Source organism: Lissotriton helveticus, chromosome 10 (genome assembly GCF_964261635.1).
Source record: "Lissotriton helveticus chromosome 10, aLisHel1.1, whole genome shotgun sequence".
Classification (NCBI taxonomy): Eukaryota; Metazoa; Chordata; class Amphibia; order Caudata; family Salamandridae; genus Lissotriton; species Lissotriton helveticus.
Genome location: NC_136071.1, coordinates 2,162,339 through 2,187,145, shown reverse-complemented (window position 1 = coordinate 2,187,145; position 24,807 = coordinate 2,162,339). Strand labels below are relative to the sequence as shown.

The following is a 24,807-nucleotide window of genomic DNA, read 5'->3' as shown; positions in this document are numbered from 1 at the left end:
GTTTCAGTTCTTCGCATGTTGGCCTCCCTTTACCCACCTCTCTTTGTTGCCGGGATAGACTCAATTGCATAATATTTTAATCCTGGGTCTTACTGTTATGGCATGCCTCAAAATGTCTGGCAACTGGGTAATTTTGATCTTTGTTCGTTATAGCACGCAAATGTTGCAGGATTCTTTTATGAACCGGCAACTTGGTGCTGCCAACATACTTAAAATGACATTCACATTCTAAAACATATATACAGTAATCGGTTTTACATGTCAGCAGTTGGTTGATTTCTCGAGTTGCCTTTGGGATGACCGTGGTATATTGCTTAGTATTCACCCCATGTTGGCATGCTTTACATGAGAAGCATTTATAGAATCCCCTACTAACAGGTCGGCTGGGCTCTTTTTTCAGACATTCCTGACTTTTCTTAGTTAAAATTGAGCCCAAGCTCATACCCTTACGATATGTTATTGATGGATTTGCGGGCATCAATTCTCCAATAGTAGGGTCATCTTGTATAAAATGCCAGTTGCGTCTAACTATATTCCTTAATTCCCTCTCCTGTTTGGAATAAGTCAGAACTAGCCGAACTGTATTAGTGTCTACACTCTGGATTCTTGTATCTTTGGGAGTATATTGGAGGAGATCACTTCTGGCTTTTTGTCGGGACTTTCTGATAGCTGTTTCAACTGTTCTTGTACTGTAGCCTCTTTCCACAAACCTTTTTAGGCTCTCTTGCTGTTTTTTGATCATATCTCTATCGTCACTACAAATACGGCGAATGCGAAGCATTTCGCCGTATGGGATTGATTTGATCAAGTGTTGCGGATTGGCACTTGTCGCATGTAACAGTGTGTTACCAGCTGTCGGTTTTCTAAAAAGGGTAGTACTAAGAACATTACTTTTTAAAAAAACCTGCACATCTAAAAATGTCACCGATTCCTTACTAATACTAGAAGTAAAATTCAAATTAAGATCATTTACATTTATTTCCTGTATAAAATTTAAAACACTGTCCTCAGATCCATGCCACACAATAAAAAGATCATCAATAAAACGGAGCCAAGAGACTATGTTGGATGTGCAATAGTGCAAATATTTTCGCCTGAGGACCAGTTCCTCCCACCACCCCATAAAGAGGCAAGCATAACTAGGGGAGAAACTGGCCCCCATGGCTACACCCTGAACCTGTTGGAAAAATTGATCATTAAACATAAAATAGTTGTTTTCCAGACAGAATGTGAGCATTTCCAGAAGCATTTTTGTATGATTGGAGAGTTCCATGGGCCTTCTGCTAAGATAGTATTCACATGCTCGAAGGCCATCTCTATGTTTAATACATGTATATAGGGAGCTTACATCCAATGTTACCAAGAGATAGTCCGATTTCCACTCTATGTCGTTTAGTTTCCTCAGAAAATCACTCGTGTCCTGGACATATGAATTTAATGATTTCATGTGTGCCTGTAGAAAATAGTCTATATACTTTGATAAGTTTTCCAATGGTCCACCACATGCCGAGATAATTGGTCTTCCCGGCGGTTCAGTGAGATTCTTGTGGACCTTTGGGATGAAGTATATATATGGGGTCAGTGGATGATCTTGTTTTATGTACTTGAATTCATCGCCACTTAACATCCCTACTCCTTTCCAGGCTACCAGGTTTTTGTTCAAGTGCTCCAACATTGTTCTATATTTTTGCGGATTACTTCTTCTGTAACAGTTCATATCATTTAACTGTCTGTATGCTTCATGGAGGTAACTCGCAATTGGCCACAGCACGATATTCCCTCCCTTATCAGAGTTGCGAATTACCAGCTCAGCATTCTGTAGTTTTTTTACCAATTGGTTCAGTTTTCTCTCTTGGCTAGTATATTTTTTCTCTCTTTCATTGTTTACACGGGCCAGTTTCTTTATTTTCTTAACCACCGCTTCACTGAATGCATCGAGCCCATCACGTGTTGCCAGTGGAATATATTTTGATTTTGGTTTGAACGGAGTAATGGGTTTTCTTTGATCACTTAGATTTACTCTTTCTTGCGTCCCCATATTGTCTTCACTCCCCAACTGGCACATATCGTGATACAGTCCTATATCACTTACTATCATATATATATATATATATATATATATATATATATATATATACACTCGCTCGATTCCCACCTTTACACAGAGCACTCCACTACACATTTTATTTTTAGAGAGTTTTATATAGGGCGAACTTGACCCGAATCGGGTATCAGAGCGCTTTCCATAGCACCAGTTGCATTACATGAGGACACATTCATATTTTGTTAGGCACGGGGAGATTAAGTGATTGGTCCAGAATCACAGGAATGTTCAGTGTCATTGCTGAGACTCAAACCCAGTTCCCCAGATTTAAGGTCGACCGCCCTAGCCGTTAGGCCAACTCCTCTCCCAAACAAAAGTAAAAATGAGAAATAGATTCTCTGTGTGCAGTGGCTAAAGAAACACACGGGACAAGACTTCGCTCCAAGCAGGAATAATTTAATGTGCACGTTGTGAGTATACAGCCCGCCCAAACACGCCACTAGATAGTGCGGTTAGGTGCTGAGGAGCAGAGAGAGAAAGAGAAAGCGAGGGGGGAGAGAGAGAGCGAGAAAGCGACAGGAGGGAGAGAGAGAGCGAGCGAGAGAGCCCGGGAGTGCTGCGTGCGTGCGCAGACTGCTCATTTTCAAGCATTGCACTCGTGCTTGTGGCGCGCCCCTGCGCTCTCCCGCAAGGTGGATGTAGTCCCAAGCACGAGGGCAGTGCTTGAAAATGACCAGAGCGAAGGCTAAAGGTCTCCAATGCAGCGCATGCGTGCTACGCTACGTAGGCGAGACCTAAAAACATTTTGAGGCATGGGAACTATGGTACCCAAAGAGGCCCCCTGGGTGGGTACCACAGTCCCAATATGGTACAGCAGCCCCAAACAAACATTGAAAACATTGTTAGACTGGTCAAGTCACTTAAATGTAAATAGAAGGTTCTGTCGGTTTTTTTATTTTTAAATAGTAGTTAGGTCACTTCAACACCTAACCATAACGCAACTTTAACCTTTATTTTTTTCTGTGAATTCCTATGGGGGCCATCTTGGAATGGTCTAGCCCTCGACATAAATAATGGCCACCAAGCAGACCACTGCCTCCATACATCCAAACTAACAATGAACTAAGGAAGCATTGATGCCCCTGCATTTTTCCTCTCCCCACCTCCAAAGATCTAAACTATCAATGGTCCAAGGAAGCCTTGATGCCCACGTATTTACCCCGCCCCCTAAGCAACAGTTTCCTAACTTTTAAAACTTAAGCTCCTCTTGCCCTTATAATACAGCGACCATCCTGGAATCGCTTGGCCTTCAAACTATAGATGAATATCACAACAGCCTGTCTAGGAGTTGAGGACTGAAATGTGCGGTAAGCTACTCCTCCCATCGATTCATATAGAACCAGACCTCTCAGTCATTAACTATGTGCCCAATAAACCCCCCCCTTAACTCGGCACTCGTGCTCACGGACCCAACTCGTGGTCCATAAATTACCCAGAAAATCTGTCCAGTAAAGCTAAAAATGAATCAGAAGGTATGCATACCTTCTGATTCATTTCTAGATATACGGGCATGTATGCTGGCCCTACACCTAAAAAGCCCTCGTCCCTCACTTTGTGTATACAGAAATACTAAAAAGATTTTCAAGCAAAGAACTTTGAAACAGCACCCGGAAACACTTATAGTCGACAACTACATCACCGCGACTAACAGCAAGAAGAATGCTGACTGTCTTTTACACACTAACCGCCTGACAAAGTGGGAAAACAACTTTCTGCTTCACCTTCAAGTCACTAAGCCAGTCAAAAATCCCTATGGCAAAAAAAATCTCCACGACAAACTCTTCTACCTTTGAAGTGGAACTCACCATTTCCATCTTCAGAACAGGAAATATTCTCATACAGGCCACTGACCCGCACCTCACCACCTTTGATCATCACTTCCCTAAACTATTCACCTCATTAACTCAACAGAGCCATCAAACCCAATCTCCCCTATCCCCTTCCACCCCAGAAATGATCCAATTTCCCTTCCCTGCCAACCCACTCTGCAACTCATGGACATCCACCATCACAATAACACTACCCCCATTATCACACTCCGACGACAAACACCCACCATAATGACATCAAGTGACCCCCACCTGGACCAGCAAACTCGCAGTTAAAAAACACCTCAAGGCTGATCTCGAGCTAGGCAGATCAGATCCAAACTACAGTCTGTTCACTACTGTACTCGCTATAGGCACTCCCCTATTGACCATAGTAGGCCTGACTCTGTCCAAGCAAACTATCCCCAAATCCAATACTGACCCTATTCCACCTGCCCAAACCATCTCCACTTCCAATGTCACTGCTAATCAATCCCTTGGACACTGCCCTCCCTCAAACCATCGCACACTCTCCTTCCTCTGACCCAAGACCCGCAACGCCTCCTTCTAACCTCAAGACTGGAAGCATCAATGACCCGACTCTTCACGTTCAATCTATCCCCACTCCTAATCCCAATGACACCGTTCAACTCCATAATCCTAGTCATACACTGCTCCTTCTGAAGGCTAGAAGCACAATGAAATTCACAAAATCCTCAACACATGTCTGTAGAGTAATCTTAAATACCAACGCACGTATACACAAATTATTAACAGTTTCAGAAATCTTCCCTTTCTTTTATTCTTTTCTTTCTGGTCAGCCAACACATGTTTCGTCGCACAGACTGGGAAATCGCCCACGACTTTCTCAAGGCTTCAATGTAATTTGTGGCAACTTTCCATGTGGTAATAATTCCATCCAACACGCCTTAGACTGCGAGTGAGTCTAGTATCCTTGCCTCAAAGTGAGCAAATCTGTAATTTTCAGTAAAAGCACTGCGCTCCGCGCCGTAGTACAGCCACAACTAGATCAGTCTGTCCGGTCCTCGAGTACGATAAGTTGCTAACAATGACATTGAAGCCTTGAGAAAGTTGCGGGACGTTTTCCCACTTTGTGCGACGCAACACATGTTGGCTGATCAGAAAGAAAAGAATAAAAGAAAGAAGATTTCTGGAACTGTGTTTATAATTTGTGTATACTTGCCTTGGTATTTAATATTACTCTACAGACGTGTGTTGAGGATTTTGTGAATTTCTATGTGGCTTTGGCCACAACTTTGGGGGAAGTTGGTGGTTCTCCTCACCTTACAGCACCGTAGCTCAATACTATCCTGAACTGATATATGTGCGATTGTTCCTAAGGCGCCGAATAACCTATAACGATACCACTGTCCATTAAATTTAGAAGCACAATGAACTCACTTACCCAACGACTGATCCGAACGGAGCAGAAAAATCGACTCCCTAGCTGTTGACATCCTACACATACGGCTAGACCTTCACAACCTGGTAAAGCCACCCTGCTCATACACTCCAGGTAGTTACACACCTTCCCCCCACAGACTCTTCCAGAGCCCTACAAGGCACCCCATGGCCCTCCATTCCTTTTGTGGGTGGGGGGTCAGGCATATCGTCCTTGCTGAGCTCTCCGCCCCATTTCAGTCCTGGAAGCGGATGAGATCAACTATTTTTACATCGAAATGAGCCAGAATACAGCTCACTTTACAATCACAGTTATAGTTTGCACAAATAGAATCCCTAGAACTGTCCACTCGCCCAGACCACTGCTCAATATACTTCTATTCATAGAGCGCACCCCAACATTGAGACTCCCTGCCCTCCATCATGCATGCTCCTAAACTGTAGATCAGCAGTACAACAAGCCACAGACATTGCTGAATTTATACTCGGTGAAGAAATAGACATAGCATTCCTCACAGAATCCTGGCTCAACGACCACTCTACCCCTATTCTAGACCTACTCACCCCACCAGGTTACATCATCAGACACGACAGACCGATCAAAACAGGTGGCGGGCTAGCTATGGTTCACAAAGAAGGAATACAGATTACCACATTGAAATCTGCAGAATACCCGACTCTTGAGAACCTTGGTGTTGAACTTACAGTCAAAGGCACCACATTCATCAAATTTCACTCCATCTACCATCCTCCTGGTGAGCGTGCCCTCTTTGCCGAAGAACTAACCGACTTAATAACATGATTCCCCCTAACAGACATGATAGACGTGTGCCTGGGTGACTTCAATATCCACTGGGACAACCCAGAAGACATCACAGTCCAGAACCTCTCCAACCTGCTTGAAATAATCAACCTCACACAAATATGCAATGAACCAACACACTTCAAAGGAGCCACTCTTGATGCGATCACCACCAAAATGATTATCTCTCCGAGGTCGATTTCTCCCATTGACTGGTCTGACCACCACCTCATATTGTTTAATATTGACTCACAGGTCAGATACCAACCAACACGATCTGACAAACCAAAGCACTGGATCAGGAACACCAAAGGAGTCCTTATAACCGAACTTGAATCCAGGATTCATGCCCATCTACAGCCCCATCCTATCACTCAACAGCCGATGACCTCACAGTACACTTTAACACAACAATGACGGAGGTGTTAGATCAAGTAGCACAATTCAAACTTAAACAATTGAGATCTATCAAATCTAAATCTTGGTTCAAAGCGGATCTTAATATTGAAAGACGACAACTCAGACACATGCAGAAAGGATATGGAGACAAAACCCCTCGACAATGCACCTAGCGCTACTTAGATCCGCACGGTTGGCATATAAAAAACACATTTTTAGAGAAAATGTCTTTTTTCGCAGCCAACTAGACCAGGCTAAGAATAGACCATGGGAACTTTTCAACATTGTTAAAAGACAAACTAAAGGTGCATCCCCACATGAAATAAAAACCACCAACGATCGCTGGGAAGAAATTGCCAGCTTCTTCACATACAAAGTCCCAAAAATTAAGCAATCGCTCATCCAAATCTCAAATCCCCTTTCCTTCTTAACCTGCCCCCCTATACTCACCCTTGACCAAACAGAATTAAATCTTTCCAAGGACAACCAGGTCCGCTTCTAACTGAAAAACAATGCTAATTGGTCGGACTTCAAACTCTTGTTTGAAAATGGGGTCTTCAATATAATCGCGAGCTTAAAGCCTACTTCCCACACTATGGACCCCCTCCCATCCACAATAGTACAAAATCACAACCACATCATTGCCCCTTTCTGGACAAAAATCATCAACTCCTCCCTCACATCAGGCTGTGTGCCAGACTCCCTCCAATTAGGACAAATCACACCGATACTCAAGAAACCAGAGGCCGGCCCAAACGATCTCAACAAACTCAGACCTATCTCCAACCGCCTGTTCCTAGCTAAAACCTTGGAGAAGTGTATTCTTCAACAACTTAACAAACATATTGATGATTGCAACCTCCTCAACACCTTTCAATCTGGATTCAGGAAAGGCTGTAGCACCGAAACAGCCATGCTCAATATTTCAGACGATATCCACAGAGCCTTAGATGAAGGCGACGCATGTCTTCTCATCCTTTTTGACCTATCATCGGCTTTCGACACAATAAATTATGCAGCTTTACTTGAGACTTTGAAGAGGCGTTCTGGCATTAATGGCATAGTACAACAAGCATTGGCATTGCCAATAGGTCTCGCTTGTGGGACCTTATAAGTATTTAGTTTTGCAGCACAATATCCGATTATGCAACAAGGATATTGTGCTGCAAAACTAAATACTTATAAGGTCCCACAAGCGAGACCTATTGGCTATGCCAATGCTTGTTATATAGTGCGGACAACAGTAGTGATACATGAAGCAAAAATTACAAGTGAGCATGTTACAAAAGCAAACGTTACGTTACATGAGACAATAGTGACAGTTGTGCAAGTATCAAGAGCAAACAAAATACAAGAGGTAGCAAACGATATGTTCTTAGAGGAAACAAGCTTCTCGGCATTGCTGGGTGGGGAAGTGGGGGTGTGGGTGGGGGAGCAGCAGGCAGATGCGAGTGGAGCGCGCGCTGGAGAGGGAGGGGGTGGGAGGACTAGGCAGCGGGAGAGAGGGAGAAAGGAGCGCGAGAGCCCAAGGCGATGGCGGCGGCAGAAGAGCGAGGGAGCAGTTTTTATAAAGCGAGGACAACAGTAGTGATACATGAAGCAAAAATTACAAGTGAGCATGTTACAAAAGCAAGGCAATAGTGACAATTGTGCAAGTATCAAGAGCAAACAAAATACAAGAGGTAGCAAACGATATGTTACTAGAGGAAACAAGCTTCTCGGCATTGCTGGGTCGGAGCAGCAGGCAGATGCGAGTGGAGCGCGTGGGAGGACTAGGCAGCGGGAGAGAGGGAGAAAGGAGCGCGAGAGCCCAAGGCAATGGCGGCAGCAGAAGAGCGAGGGAGGCGTTTTTTATTATATAGTGCGGACAACAGTAGTGATACATGAAGCAAAAATTACAAGTGAGCATGTTACAAAAGCAAACGTTACGTTACATGAGGCAATAGTGACAGTTGTGCAAGTATCAAGAGCAAACAAAATACAAGAGGTAGCAAACGATATGCAATAGCATATCTGAGGGAACACGGCCTGGGGGAAGCTGGCTGGGGAGGGGGAGGATAAAAATGCAAGGAAGGCTGTAATTAGGGGAGGAGAAGCCGCAGAGCGCACGCTGGGCGAAGCCCTTTGATGTGCTGTGCGGCAAATGGAGGGAGGCTGATGCGCGTTCATGTTTGAACACGTGGTTCACATGAACTTCATGAAAACGCCAGCAAAAAGCTGGTGGTTTCATGATGTTTTCGCCACTTGAATTCTCGCTCCGCTCGAAGGTCGCGAGACCTAAAAATGGTTTGCTTAGTACCTTCAACGCCATTTGCAACAAATTAAAATCAACTCCTGTCTCTCTAAGCCCACACGAGTCGCGCTTGGGGTCTCACAAGGCTGGAGCTTCTCCCCGTCGCTCATTCTGAAGCAAGCAGGAGTTAAATATCACCAATATGCAGATGAGACACAACTCTACTACAAAATCAAATCACCCAGTGACATCCGACACCTCAATGCCACACTAACCAAGGTACAAACTGGGTTCAACTCAAACCACTTAAAGCTGAAACCGCGCAAAACGGAATTAATACTGTTCGCTCCAAAAAGTAACCACCTACCAATCAGAGACTGGCTCAAGAGCCTGGATGCCCTAAATTGCTCTCTCGTCCTATCCGACTCAGTAAAGTCACAATGCATTACCATGGACAAGAACTTGTCAATGAGGGACCACAACAAAAACTCTGCAAAAGGTGCACTTTACTCGCTTAAACACCTCAAGAAAATTAAACCTTTCATTCCCCAGGATGATTTCAAGACAGTAGTACAATCCCTAGTCCTCTCTAAACTGGACTATGGGAACGCCACACTAACAGGGACGCCAAAAGCTCACCTAGCCCCACTAAGTCCTTAACATGGCAGCTCGACTCATAACTGGTGTGAAACATTTTGAACACGTGTGAACACATCACACCAACCCTCAAGTCCTTCAACTGGATTCCCATCGAAGGTAGATGTATTTACAAAGTTGGCCTGCATCAAAACAACCCTTAACACACACTCCCCCTACTACCTAAACAGCAAACTGGTAAAAGCAGGAAGATCTAGAACCCTGAGACGCTCTAACTCACTCCTTCTCATCCCTCCGAAATTGAGGAGGAGGAAAACCACTCAGTCCTAATTTTCTTCTGGTAACATACCCAGGATGTGGAACGCTCTCCCTATAGACCTCAGATGTAACCCCTCCTTCACCTGCTTCAAAAGGGACCTGAAACCCCTTCTCCGCAACAAACACTTTACTGCCCAAGTCAACTGATCTAAATTCACTAACCTAGCTGACTCTCCTCCTAACTAGACCATCAAGAATAGGTGGTTATTTGACTGTTTCAACTACCTAAGCTTTCACCCTCCCCTTTACTGTATGCCTTCTTATAATGTCATGCTCATCTCTTTATGCACCCTTATGTCATGCTACGTCATGCTGTTTTTCCTTTGAATATGTAAAGCGCTCGGACACCCACGGGTCTAGCTAGAGCTATATAAAACGTATAAAATAAAAATTGAAAATGCCTGGGTTCAACGTATGTTAAGATCTTATTAACTGCTTGAAAAATGGGTTCACCACCAACTAACAAAACATATCGCCCACTTTGACCTCCTTGACAACCACCAATCAGGCTTCAGAGCGGAGCACAGCACGGAATCAGCCATGGCTTACATTATTGATGATGCACTTCAAATCCTGGACCAGAACGGCTCATGCCTACTCATCCTGCTAGACCTATCCTCAGCTTTTGATAAGGTCAAATACGAGAGTTTGCTGGATCTGCTCAGACTGAGGATGGGTCTCTCAGGACCTGTGCTAAACTGGTTTACCTCCTTTCTTCATAACCGAACACAACAATTCAAGATTAACAACACTCTTTCCAACCCAGTTCCAGTAAGACTGGGCGTCCCACAAGGATCCTCACTTTCCCCGACATTGTTTAACTTGTTCATGGAGCCGCTCACCGAAATACTTCAAGTGACTAACGTGCAATATCACATGTACGCTGATAATACACAACTGTATCTAAAGATTAACACCTTAGAAGACATTAAACAGCTTAACTCCACACTCATGAACACACAAACATGGTTGGCAGAAAATAATCTCAAACTGAACGCTCTAAAGACTGAATTCCTCCTCGTAGCCCCCCCCCCCCCACTAAAATCCCTTTGATGCTAAACTTAATCCAACATCTCACTGCACTCAACGTGCAACCAACTATTGTGGACTCCGCAAAATCACTGGGAATAACTCTGGACAGCAATCTCAGCATGCAGAAACACGTCAGCAATGCTACAAAGGGAGAAAACTTCCAGTTAAACATTCAATGGAAGTTGAAACCATTCCTACCAGTCAATGACTTCAAACAGGCTGTACAAGCGCTAGTTATCCCCCCCGTGTGGATTATGGTATTGTCTCTCAATGCGGCCTCCCAAAAAAGACTACAGCCCCCCTCAGAGCATTAATAAACTCTGCAGCAAGACTCATCACCGGCTCCCCACATCTCCCCTGACCTAAAATCCCTGAATTGGCTCCTGTTCGAAGAAAGAATTCAGCTAAAAATTGCTTGTATGACACATAAGGCCTTACACCACAAGGCACCCATTCATCTCGCACAGAAACGGTCAATCTCTGGCGGCTCAAGGTCCTCAAGGGGTGCAGACAACCTTCTTCTGAAACTTCAAAGATTCAATAAAAAAAACATATAAACGATCCTTCTCTGGGATGGCGGCTGGGATTTGGAATACTCTTCCCCCCGAAACCAGATTGAATTCTTCTTTCATATCTTTCAAAAAGGAAGTAAAAGCGATTCTCATGGCAAAATTTACTTGACCACTCTTCCCGGTCCTGAACATTTTCATCCGAGACCCGCTGTTTATGTTCTTGGAACAACTATGGTCCCATGCTTTGGTATTTTTAAGACTTCTTCTGTGTGCTTTATTTTATTTATCCTATGCTTGTGTCTTGCTTTTCATTTGGTGTAATCATCTTCGTTCATTGTAAAGCGCTCTGATATCCGCAAGGATCTAGTTCACGCTCTATAAAACCTTCTAAATAATGCCATTGGCTGTTTCCGTCTGCCTCCATACAAGTGCTTGCACTGAACTGCATGAAGGTCTACTTTACAATTATTTGGCCTTCATTCAACACAGGCCGGATTACGGTTCCGGTCTAACTTTAATGTCCAACCCAACCCTTGCCAATGTTTGTTATTGTAGAAGGCGCGACACATGGGATGAGTGCAGTCTGACTGCATCAGCCCTGAGGCTTGTGGCCACGCTGAGTCTTTCTTAGCTCCCTGAGGCAGCGCGATGGAAGCACTGGAGGAATCAACGACCACCTGGACCTGGCAGCAGCAAAGGGGAGAAAAGTGGGGGATGCTGCAGATGTATCAGCGCTGGGGGGGGGGGGCGTGATCCCTCTGACCTCCAAGGAGTGGACAATCTGAAGGGCTGGGGGGGGTCCTTGAACCTTCAGGGGGGGTCAGAGTGGTGAGACCCACTGAGGTCTGATCTGTGAAGGGATGTCAGGAGGGACCCCCAGAGTCTATGTCAAGCAGCTGACGTGTCGGGGGCGGTGCCCCCCAGCAAACATGTGCCCCCCTCCAGAGAGGGTCACCAGACATGTGCCCCCCCCCTTCAGGTGCCCCCCTCCCTCAGGTGCCCCCCCCCACTCCCTCAGGTGCCCCCCCCCACTCCCTCAGGTGCCCCCCTCCAGAGAGGGTCACCAGCAGACAGTGCCCCCCTCCCTCAGGTGCCCCCCCCCATCTCAGGTGACCCCACCCCTCAGGTGACCCCCCCCTTTCTCCAGAGAGGGTCACCAGCAGACAGTGACCCCCCTCCAGGGCCCCGCCCCCCCGTACCTGACCCGTTGGGCCCGATGATGGCCGTGAAGGTCCTGAAGGGCCCCACGATCTGGCGTCCTTTGTAAGACTTGAAGTTCTCGATCTCGATGAGCTTCAGGAACCCCATGGCGGGGGCTGGTGGGGGCCCGGGGGGGCGGGGGCTGGTGGGGGCCCCGGGGGGCGGCTCCGGTATCCCGCGCTCACGGCTCCCGCTTCACGGCTCAACCCAGTAACAACTTCCGGTTTCAGTGCCCCGCTTCCGGCTATCGCGAGCCTGATGTCCGGCTGTCGGTGCCACACTTCCGGTGAACCTGTCACTCTCGAGCGTCACACGGCGGGAGTCCGCAGTTATACGGCTTGTTCGCCCAGGCACTCTCCCGGTCTAAGATGTCCGCCACCGCACCGGAAGGGAAGACTCCCCAAACGAAGATGGCCCCCGCCGCACTCTAAGTGAAGACTCCCCAAACAAAGATGGCCCCCGCCGCACTGACAGAGAAGACTCCCCAAACGAAGATGGCCCCCGCCGCACTGGCAGAGAAGACTCCCCAAATGAAGATGGCCCCCGCCGCACTCTAAGTAAAGACTCCCCAAACAAAGATGGCCCCCGCCGCACTCTAAGTGAAAACTCCCCAAACAAAGATGGCCCCCGCGCGCAGAAGCATGCTCACTAGAACCTGCCTGCATCTTATTATGGAATAGACCAAGAACTGGATGAGGGGGGTGTGGTAGTACCCACTGTTGAGTTGAGGGGGTTGCTATAGGAGGTCTCGCAGGGTTCAGAGGTGATAGGCGGGTGAGACGGGGTACCCCAGAACAGTCAGTAACCCCCCTGCACTTTTCTGGCCTTGGAATGACCCGTCGCCATGGTGACCGGAGTAACAGTCTGCTCAGAAGAGCAACAAGAGCAGGTGAGAGAAGGAAGCAAAGGAGAGGAGGAAAGGAAGGAAGCAAGGGAGAGGAGGGAGGGAGAGAGGAGGGAGGGGAGGGGAGAAAGAGGAGGAAGAGAGTGAGAGAAGGAAGCAAAGGAGAGGAGGGAAGCCAGGGAGAGGAGGGAGGGAAGAGAGGGAGAGAGAAGGAAGCAAAGGAGAGGAGGAAAGGAGGGAAGCAAAGGAAGAGGAGAGGAGAGGAGGGAGAGGAGGGAGGGAAGAGAGGGAGAGAGAAGGAAGCAAAGGAGAGGAGGAGAGGAGGGAAGCAAGGGAGAGGAGGGAGGGGAGAGAGGAGGGAAGCAAAGAAGAGGAGGAAAGGAGGGAAGCAAAGGAGAGGAGGAAGAGGAGGGAGAGGAGGGAGGGAAGAGAGGGAGAGAGAAGGAAGCAAAGGAGAGGAGGAAAGGAGGGAAGCAAAGGAAGAGGAGAGGAGAGGAGGGAGAGGAGGGAGGGAAGAGAGGGAGAGAGAAGGAAGCAAAGGAGAGGAGGAGAGGAGGGAAGCAAGGGAGAGGAGGGAGGGGAGAGAGGAGGGAAGCAAAGAAGAGGAGGAAAGGAGGGAAGCAAAGGAGAGGAGGAGAGAGGAGGAAGAGGAGGGAGAGGAGGGAGGGAAGAGAGGGAGAGAGAAGGAAGCAAAGGAGAGGAGGAAAGGAGGGAAGCAAAGGAAGAGGAGAGGAGAGGAGGGAGAGGAGGGAGGGAAGAGAGGGAGAGAGAAGGAAGCAAAGGAGAGGAGGAAAGGAGGGAAGCAAAGGAAGAGGAGAGGAGAGGAGGGAGAGGAGGGAGGGAAGAGGAGGAGAGAGAAGGAAGCAAAGGAGAGGAGGGAAGCAAGGGAGAGGAGGGAGGGGAGAGAGGGAGAGAGGAGGGAAGCAAAGAAGAGGAGGAAAGGAGGGAAGCAAGGGAGAGGAGGGAGGGAAGAGGAGGAGAGAGAAGGAAGCAAAGGAGAAGAGGAGAGGAGGGAAGCAAGGGAGAGGGGAGAGAGGGAGAGAGGAGGGAAGCAAAGAAGAGGAGGAAAGGAGGGAAGCAAGGGAGAGGAGGGAGGGAAGAGAGGGAGAGAGAAGGAAGCAAAGAAGAGGAGGAAAGGAGGGAAGCAAGGGAGAGGAGGGAGGGAAGAGAGGGAGAGAGAAGGAAGCAAAGAAGAGGAGGAAAGGAGGGAAGCAAGGGAGGGAAGAGAGGGAGAGAGAAGGAAGCAAAGAAGAGGAGGAAAGGAGGGAAGCAAGGGAGAGGAGGGAGGGAAGAGAGGGAGAGAGAAGGAAGCAAAGAAGAGGAGGAAAGGAGGGAAGCAAGGGAGAGGAGGGAGGGAAGAGAGGGAGAGAGAAGGAAGCAAAGAAGAGGAGGAAAGGAGGGAAGCAAGGGAGAGGAGGGAGGGAAGAGATGGAGAGAGAAGGAAGCAAAGAAGAGGAGGAAAGGAGGGAAGCAAGGGAGAGGAGGGAGGGAAGGAAGCAAAGAAGAGGAGGAGAGAGAAGGAAGCAAAGAAGAGGAGGAAAGGAGGGAAGCAAGGGAGAGGAGGGAGGGAAGAGGAGGAGAGAGAAGGAAGCAAAGGAGAGGAGGAGAGGAGGGAAGCAAGGGAGAGGAGGGAGGGGAGAGAGGGAGAGAGAAGGAAGCAAAGGAGAGGAGGAGAGGAGGGAAGCAAGGGAGAGGAGGGAGGGGAGAGAGGGAGAGAGGAGGGAAGCAAAGAAGAGGAGGAAAGGAGGGAAGCAAGGGAGAGGAGGGAGGGAAGAGGAGGAGAGAGAAGTAAGCAAAGGAGAGGAGGAGAGGAGGGAAGCAAGGGGGAGGAGGGAGGGGAGAGAGGGAGAGAGAAGGAAGCAAAGGAGAGGAGGGAGGGGAGAGAGGGAGAGAGAAGGAAGCAAAGAAGAGGAGAGGAGGGGAGCAAAGGAAGAAGAGGAAGGAAGAGGAGGAGAGAGAAGGGAGAGGGAAGAAAAGAAGAGGGGAGGGAGGGAGGGAAGAGAGAAGGAAGGAAGAGGAGGGAGAAAGAGGAGAGGAGGGAGGGAGAGGAAGGAAGAGGGAGGGAAGAGGAAGAGGAGGAGGAGAAGAGGAAGAGAAGGGAGAGGGAAGAAAAGAAGAGGAGGGAAGAAAGGAAGAGGAGGGAGGGGAGGGAAGGAAGAGAGAAGAAAGGAAGAGGGAGGGAGAGGAGAGAGTGAGTGTAGAAAGGATGAGGGAAGAAAGGAAGTGGAAGAGGATGAGGAGAAGAGGAGAGGGAGGAAGAAAGGAAGAGGAGGGAGGAAGAGAGGGAAGAGAGGAAGAGGGAGGAAGAGAGGAGGAGAGAGAGGGATACAAGGGAGAGGAGGGAGGAAGAGGAAGGAGAGGAGAGGAGAAGAGGAGAGGGAGGAAGAAAGGAAGAGGAGGGAGGGGAGGGAGGAAGAGGGAGGAAGAGAGGAGGAGAGGAGAGGAGAAGAAGGAGAGAAGGGAAGAGAGGAAAGAAGGAAGAGGAGGGAGGGAGAAAGGAAGAAGGGAGAGGGAGGAAGAGGAGGGAAGAGAGAGAGAGGGAAGAGCCAGAGGAGGAAGAAGGGAGAGGGGAGGGAAGGAAGAGGAGGAGAAGAGAGAGGGAAGTGAACAGAGCGAGCCTGCAGACAGAGGGGGCAGGGGGTAGAGGGGTAGAGTAGAGGGGAGAGAGAGATGTGTAGCACCAAGATTACGAGATGAAAGAAGAGGGTTGTAGTTCCACTGTGCCTCCGTCTCACTAGTGTCTGCTCTCTTTTCTCAGTGCCTGGGTTTTCGGTGCCTCTTCAAGGAGCTATCACTGTTCCTCAGTAGGAGTTCCTGCTCCAAGGCAGTGTAAGGTATGTGGTTGTTTCTGTATCCAGACCCTTCAGAAGCTCCCAAAGCACCCCTGCGCTCGCCTTAAACTATTTCCAGGCATTTCCAGCCTTTTCTGGTCCTGGAAGCAGAATCTTCCATGCGCGCAAGGAACTGCCAACAGGCCCTCCATGCTCACCTGCCACTGCTTCTGTGCTTACCTGGCTCTGTTCCATGTGCACTTCCATGCTCACCTGCCACTGCTTCTATGCTTACCTGGCTCTGTTCCATGTGCACTTCCATGCTCACCTGCCACTGCTTCCATGCTTACCTGGCTCTGTTCCATGTGCACTTCCATGCTCACCCGCCACTGCTTCCATGCTTACCTGGCTCTGTTCCATGTGCACTTCCATGCTCACCTGCCACTGCTTCCATGCTTACCTGGCTCTGTTCCATGTGCACTTCCATGCTCACCTGCCACTGCTTCTGTGCTTACCTGGCTCTGTTCCATGTGCACTTCCATGCTCACCTGCCACTGCTTCTGTGCTTACCTGGCTCTGTTCCATGTGCACTTCCATGCTCACCTGCCACTGCTTCTATGCTTACCTGGCTCTGTTCCATGTGCACTTCCATGCTCACCTGCCACTGCTTCCATGCTTACCTGGCTCTGTTCCATGTGCCCTTCCATGCTCACCTGCCACTGCTTCTGTGCTTACCTGGCTCTGTTCCATGTGCACTTCCATGCTCACCTGCCACTGCTTCTATGCTTACCTGGCTCTGTTCCATGTGCACTTCCATGCTCACCTGCCACTGCTTCTGTGCTTACCTGGCTCTGTTCCATGTGCACTTCCATGCTCACCTGCCACTGCTTCTATGCGTACCTGGCTCTGTTCCATGTGCACTTCCATGCTCACCTGCCACTGCTTCTATGCTTACCTGGCTCTGTTCCATGTGCACTCCATGCTCACCTGCCACTGCTTCTATGCTTACCTGGCTCTGTTCCATGTGCCCTTCCATGCTCACCTGCCACTGCTTCTATGCTTACCTGGCTCTGTTCCATGTGCACTTCCATGCTCACCTGCTACTGCTTCTGTGCTTACCTGGCTCTGTTCCATGTGCCCTTCCATGCTCACCTGCCACTGCTTCTATGCTTACCTGGCTCTGTTCCATGTGCACTTCCATGCTCACCTGCCACTGCTTCTATGCTTACCTGGCTCTGTTCCATGTGCACTTCCATGCTCACCTGCTACTGCTTCTGTGCTTACCTGGCTCTGTTCCATGTGCACTTTCATGCTCACCTGCCACTGCTTCTGTGCTTACCTGGCTCTGTTCCATGTGCACTTCCATGCTCACCTGCCACTGCTTCTGTGCTTACCTGGCTCTGTTCCATGTGCCCTCCATGCTCACCTGCCACTGCTTCTGTGCTTACCTGGCTCTGTTCCATGTGCCCTTCCATGCTCACCTGCCACTGCTTCTATGCTTACCTGGCTCTGTTCCATGTGCCCTTCCATGCTCACCTGCCACTGCTTCTATGCTTACCTGGCTCTGTTCCATGTGCACTTCCATGCTCACCTGCCACTGCTTCTGTGCTTACCTGGCTCTGTTCCATGTGCCCTTCCATGCTCACCTGCCACTGCTTCTATGCTTACCTGGCTCTGTTCCATGTGCACTTCCATACTCACCTGCCACTGCTTCTATGCTTACCTGGCTCTGTTCCATGTGCACTTCCATGCTCACCTGCCACTGCTTCTGTGCTTACCTGGCTCTGTTCCATGTGCACTTCCATGCTCACCTGCCACTGCTTCCATGCTTACCTGGCTCTGTTCCATGTGCCCTTCCATGCTCACCTGCCACTGCTTCTGTGCTTACCTGGCTCTGTTCCATGTGCACTTCCATGCTCACCTGCCACTGCTTCTGTGCTTACCTGGCTCTGTTCCATGTGCACTTCCATGCTCACCTGCCACTGCTTCCATGCTTACCTGGCTCTGTTCCATGTGCACTTCCATGCTCACCTGCCACTGCTTCTATGCTTACCTGGCTCTGTTCCATGTGCACTTCCATGCTCACCTGCCACTGCTACTATGCTTACCTGGCTCTGTTCCATGTGCACTTCCATGCTCACCTGCCACTGCTTCTGTGCTTACCTGGCTCTGTTCCATGTGCACTTCCATGCTCACCTGCCACTGCTTCTATGCTTACCTGGCTCTGTTCCATGTGCACTTCCATGCTCACCTGCCACTGCTACTATGCTTACCTGGCTCTGTTCCATGTGCACTTCCATGCTCACCTGCCACTGCTTTTACCTGGCTCTGTTCCATGTGCACTTCCATGCTCACCTGCCACTGCTACTATGCTTACCTGGCTCTGTTCCATGTGCACTTCCATGCTCACCTGCCACTGCTTCTATGCTTACCTGGCTCTGTTCCATGTGCACTTCCATACTCACCTGCCACTGCTTCTATGCTTACCTGGCTCTGTTCCATGTGCACTTCCATGCTCACCTGCCACTGCTTCTGTGCTTACCTGGCTCTGTTCCATGTGCACTTCCATGCTCACCTGCCACTGCTTCTATGCTTACCTGGCTCTGTTCCATGTGCACTTCCATGCTCACCTGCCACTGCTTCTGTGCTTACCTGGCTCTGTTCCATGTGCACTTCCATGCTCACCTGCCACTGCTTCTATGCTTACCTGGCTCTGTTCCATGTGCACTTCCATACTCACCTGCCACTGCTTCTATGCTTACCTGGCTCTGTTCCATGTGCACTTCCATGCTCACCTGCCACTGCTTCCATGCTTACCTGGCTCTGTTCCATGTGCACTTCCATGCTCACCTGCCACTGCTTCCATGCTTACCTGGCTCTGTTCCATGTGCCCTTCCATGCTCACCTGCCACTGCTTCTGTGCTTACCTGGCTCTGTTCCATGTGCACTTCCATGCTCACCTGCCACTGCTTCTATGCTTACCTGGCTCTGTTCCATGTGCACTTCCATGCACACCTGCCACTGCTTCTATGCTTACCTGGCTCTGTTCCATGTGCACTTCCATGCTCACCTGCCACTGCTTCCATGCTTGCCTGGCTCTGTTCCATGTGCCCTCCATGCTCACCTGCCACTGCTTCTGTGCTTACCTGGCTCTGTTCCATGTGCACTTCCATGCTCACCTGCCACTGCTTCCATGCTTACCTGGCTCTGTTCCATGTGCACTTCCATGCTCACCTGCCACTGCTTCTATGCTTACCTGGCTCTGTTCCATGTGCACTTCCATGCTCACCTGCCACTGCTACTATGCTTACCTGGCTCTGTTCCATGTGCACTTCCATGCTCACCTGCCACTGCTTCTGTGCTTACCTGGCTCTGTTCCATGTGCACTTCCATGCTCACCTGCCACTGCTTCTATGCTTACCTGGCTCTGTTCCATGTGCACTTCCATGCTCACCTGCCACTGCTACTATGCTTACCTGGCTCTGTTCCATGTGCACTTCCATGCTCACCTGCCACTGCTTCTATGCTTACCTGGCTCTGTTCCATGTGCACTTCCATGCTCACCTGCCACTGCTACTATGCTTACCTGGCTCTGTTCCATGTGCACTTCCATGCTCACCTGCCACTGCTTCTATGCTTACCTGGCTCTGTTCCATGTGCACTTCCATACTCACCTGCCACTGCTTCTATTCTTACCTGGCTCTGTTCCATGTGCACTTCCATGCTCACCTGCCACTGCTTCTGTGCTTACCTGGCTCTGTTCCATGTGCACTTCCATGCTCACCTGCCACTGCTTCTATGCTTACCTGGCTCTGTTCCATGTGCACTTCCATGCTCACCTGCCACTGCTTCTGTGCTTACCTGGCTCTGTTCCATGTGCACTTCCATGCTCACCTGCCACTGCTTCTATGCTTACCTGGCTCTGTTCCATGTGCACTTCCATACTCACCTGCCACTGCTTCTATGCTTACCTGGCTCTGTTCCATGTGCACTTCCATGCTCACCTGCCACTGCTTCCATGCTTACCTGGCTCTGTTCCATGTGCACTTCCATGCTCACCTGCCACTGCTTCCATGCTTACCTGGCTCTGTTCCATGTGCCCTTCCATGCTCACCTGCCACTGCTTCTGTGCTTACCTGGCTCTGTTCCATGTGCACTTCCATGCTCACCTGCCACTGCTTCTATGCTTACCTGGCTCTGTTCCATGTGCACTTCCATGCTCACCTGCCACTGCTTCCATGCTTACCTGGCTCTGTTCCATGTGCACTTCCATGCTCACCTGCCACTGCTTCTATGCTTACCTGGCTCTGTTCCATGTGCACTTCCATGCTCACCTGCCACTGCTTCCATGCTTACCTGGCTCTGTTCCATGTGCCCTTCCATGCTCACCTGCCACTGCTTCTGTGCTTACCTGGCTCTGTTCCACGTGCACTTCCATGCTCACCTGCCACTGCTTCTATGCTTACCTGGCTCTGTTCCATGTGCACTTCCATGCTCACCTGCCACTGCTTCTATGCTTACCTGGCTCTGTTCCATGTGCACTCCATGCTCACCTGCCACTGCTTCTATGCTTACCTGGCTCTGTTCCACACTTCCATGCTCACCTGCCACTGCTTCTGTGCTTACCTGGCTCTGTTCCATGTGCACTTCCATGCTCACCTGCCACTGCTTCTGTGCTTACCTGGCTCTGTTCCATGTGCACTTCCATGCTCACCTGCCACTGCTTCCATGCTTACCTGGCTCTGTTCCATGTGCACTTCCATGCTCACCTGCCACTGCTTCTATGCTTACCTGGCTCTGTTCCATGTGCACTTCCATGCTCACCTGCCACTGCTTCTGTGCTTACCTGGCTCTGTTCCATGTGCACTTCCATGCTCACCTGCCACTGCTTCTATGCTTACCTGGCTCTGTTCCATGTGCACTTCCATGCTCACCTGCCACTGCTTCCATGCTTACCTGGCTCTGTTCCATGTGCACTTCCATGCTCACCTGCCACTGCTTCTATGCTTACCTGGCTCTGTTCCATGTGCACTTCCATGGTCACCTGCCACTGCTTCCATGCTTACCTGGCTCTGTTCCATGTGCCCTTCCATGCTCACCTGCCACTGCTTCTGTGCTTACCTGGCTCTGTTCCACGTGCACTTCCATGCTCACCTGCCACTGCTTCTATGCTTACCTGGCTCTGTTCCATGTGCACTTCCATGCTCACCTGCCACTGCTTCTATGCTTACCTGGCTCTGTTCCATGTGCACTCCATGCTCACCTGCCACTGCTTCTATGCTTACCTGGCTCTGTTCCACACTTCCATGCTCACCTGCCACTGCTTCTGTGCTTACCTGGCTCTGTTCCATGTGCACTTCCATGCTCACCTGCCACTGCTTCGGTGCTTACCTGGCTCTGTTCCATGTGCACTTCCATGCTCACCTGCCACTGCTTCCATGCTTACCTGGCTCTGTTCCATGTGCACTTCCATGCTCTCCTGCCACTGCTTCTATGCTTACCTGGCTCTGTTCCATGTGCACTTCCATTCTTACCTGCCACTGCTTCTGTGCTTACCTGGCTCTGTTCCATGTGCACTTCCATGCTCACCTGCCACTGCTTCTGTGCTTACCTGGCTCTGTTCCATGTGCACTTCCATGCTCACCTGCCACTGCTTCTATGCTTACCGGGCTCTGTTCCATGTGCACTTCCATGCTCACCTGCCACTGCTTCCATGCTTACCTGGCTCTGTTCCATGTGCCCTTCCATGCTCACCTGCCACTGCTTCTATGCTTACCTGGCTCTGTTCCATGTGCACTTCCATGCTCACCTGCCACTGCTTCTATGCTTACCTGGCTCTGTTCCACACTTCCATGCTCACCTGCCACTGCTTCTATGCTTACCTGGCTCTGTTCCATGTGCACTTCCATGCACACCTGCCACTGCTTCTATGCTTACCTGGCTCTGTTCCATGTGCACTTCCATGCACACCTGCCACTGCTTCTATGCTTACCTGGCTCTGTTCCATGTGCACTTCCATGCTCACCTGCCACTGCTTCTATGCTTACCTGGCTCTGTTCCATGTGCACTTCCATGCTCACCTGCCACTGCTTCTATGCTTACCTGGCTCTGTTCCATGTGCACTTCCATGCTCACCTGCCACTGCTTCTATGCTTACCTGGCTCTGTTCCACACTTCCATGCTCACCTGCCACTGCTTCTATGCTTACCTGGCTCTGTTCCATGTGCACTTCCATGCTCACCTGCCACTGCTTCTATGCTTACCTGGCTCTGTTCCATGTGCACTCCATGCTCACCTGCCACTGCTTCTATGCTTACCTGGCTCTGTTCCATGTGCACTTCCATGCTCACCTGCCACTGCTTCTATGCTTACCTGGCTCTGTTCCATGTGCCCTTCCATGCTTACCTGCCACTGCTTCCATGCTTACCTGGCTCTGTTCCATGTGCACTTCCATGCTCACCTGCCACTGCTTCTATGCTTACCTGGCTCTGTTCCATGTGCACTTCCATGCTCACCTGCCACTGCTTCTGTGCTTACCTGGCTCTGTTCCATGTGCACTTCCATGCTCACCTGCCACTGCTTCCATGCTTACCTGGCTCTGTTCCATGTGCACTTCCATGCTCACCTGCCACTGCTTCTATGCTTACCTGGCTCTGTTCCATGTGCACTTCCATGCTCACCTGCCACTGCTTCTATGCTTACCTGGCTCTGTTCCATGTGCACTCCATGCTCACCTGCCACTGCTTCTATGCTTACCTGGCTCTGTTCCACACTTCCATGCTCACCTGCCACTGCTTCTGTGCTTACCTGGCTCTGTTCCATGTGCACTTCCATGCTCACCTGCCACTGCTTCTGTGCTTACCTGGCTCTGTTCCATGTGCACTTCCATGCTCACCTGCCACTGCTTCCATGCTTACCTGGCTCTGTTCCATGTGCACTTCCATGCTCACCTGCCACTGCTTCTATGCTTACCTGGCTCTGTTCCATGTGCACTTCCATGCTCACCTGCCACTGCTTCTGTGCTTACCTGGCTCTGTTCCATGTGCACTTCCATGCTCACCTGCCACTGCTTCTATGCTTACCTGGCTCTGTTCCATGTGCACTTCCATGCTCACCTGCCACTGCTTCCATGCTTACCTGGCTCTGTTCCATGTGCACTTCCATGCTCACCTGCCACTGCTTCTATGCTTACCTGGCTCTGTTCCATGTGCACTTCCATGGTCACCTGCCACTGCTTCCATGCTTACCTGGCTCTGTTCCATGTGCCCTTCCATGCTCACCTGCCACTGCTTCTGTGCTTACCTGGCTCTGTTCCACGTGCACTTCCATGCTCACCTGCCACTGCTTCTATGCTTACCTGGCTCTGTTCCATGTGCACTTCCATGCTCACCTGCCACTGCTTCTATGCTTACCTGGCTCTGTTCCATGTGCACTCCATGCTCAGCTGCCACTGCTTCTATGCTTACCTGGCTCTGTTCCACACTTCCATGCTCACCTGCCACTGCTTCTGTGCTTACCTGGCTCTGTTCCATGTGCACTTCCATGCTCACCTGCCACTGCTTCGGTGCTTACCTGGCTCTGTTCCATGTGCACTTCCATGCTCACCTGCCACTGCTTCCATGCTTACCTGGCTCTGTTCCATGTGCACTTCCATGCTCTCCTGCCACTGCTTCTATGCTTACCTGGCTCTGTTCCATGTGCACTTCCATTCTTACCTGCCACTGCTTCTGTGCTTACCTGGCTCTGTTCCATGTGCACTTCCATGCTCACCTGCCACTGCTTCTGTGCTTACCTGGCTCTGTTCCATGTGCACTTCCATGCTCACCTGCCACTGCTTCTATGCTTACCGGGCTCTGTTCCATGTGCACTTCCATGCTCACCTGCCACTGCTTCCATGCTTACCTGGCTCTGTTCCATGTGCACTTCCATGCTCACCTGCCACTGCTTCTATGCCTACCTGGCTCTGTTCCACACTTCCATGCTCACCTGCCACTGCTTCTATGCTTACCTGGCTCTGTTCCATGTGCACTTCCATGCTCACCTGCCACTGCTTCTATGCTTACCTGGCTCTGTTCCATGTGCACTCCATGCTCACCTGCCACTGCTTCTATGCTTACCTGGCTCTGTTCCATGTGCACTTCCATGCTCACCTGCCACTGCTTCTATGCTTACCTGGCTCTGTTCCATGTGCCCTTCCATGCTTACCTGCCACTGCTTCCATGCTTACCTGGCTCTGTTCCATGTGCACTTCCATGCTCACCTGCCACTGCTTCTATGCTTACCTGGCTCTGTTCCATGTGCACTTCCATGCTCACCTGCCACTGCTTCCATGCTTACCTGGCTCTGTTCCATGTGCACTTCCATACTCACCTGCCACTGCTTCTATGCTTACCTGGCTCTGTTCCATGTGCACTTCCATGCTCACCTGCCACTGCTTCTGTGCTTACCTGGCTCTGTTCCATGTGCCCTTCCATGCTCACCTGCCACTGCTTCCATGCTTACCTGGCTCTGTTCCATGTGCACTTCCATGCTCACCTGCCACTGCTTCTATGCTTACCTGGCTCTGTTCCATGTGCACTTCCATGCTCACCTGCCACTGCTTCTATGCTTACCTGGCTCTGTTCCACACTTCCATGCTCACCTGCCACTGCTTCTATGCTTACCTGGCTCTGTTCCATGTGCACTTCCATGCTCACCTGCCACTGCTTCCATGCTTACCTGGCTCTGTTCCATGTGCACTTCCATACTCACCTGCCACTGCTTCT

At 50.0% G+C, this 24,807-nt stretch overlaps 2 protein-coding genes across 3 annotated transcripts in view; one reads left to right on the top strand and one right to left on the bottom strand.

Moving 5' to 3' along the window:
• The window catches only part of SMC1A (structural maintenance of chromosomes 1A), a 202,992-nt gene extending 190,316 nt beyond the window's left edge, over positions 1-12,676 (bottom strand). Inside the window, exon 1 of the mRNA XM_078664500.1 lies at positions 12,427-12,676. Coding sequence (XP_078520626.1) covers positions 12,427-12,535 — 109 coding nt within the window. The 5' untranslated portion in view covers positions 12,536-12,676. The remainder of the gene's footprint in view (positions 1-12,426) is intronic.
• Positions 12,677-13,184: 508 nt separating this feature from the next.
• The window catches only part of LOC144785720 (RIB43A-like with coiled-coils protein 2), a 94,868-nt gene continuing 83,245 nt past the window's right edge, over positions 13,185-24,807 (top strand). For both annotated transcript variants that reach the window (XM_078664506.1, XM_078664505.1), the window contains exons 1-2: positions 13,185-13,316; positions 16,030-16,105. The gene's annotated coding sequence lies outside the window, so the exon portion shown is untranslated. The remainder of the gene's footprint in view (positions 13,317-16,029; positions 16,106-24,807) is intronic.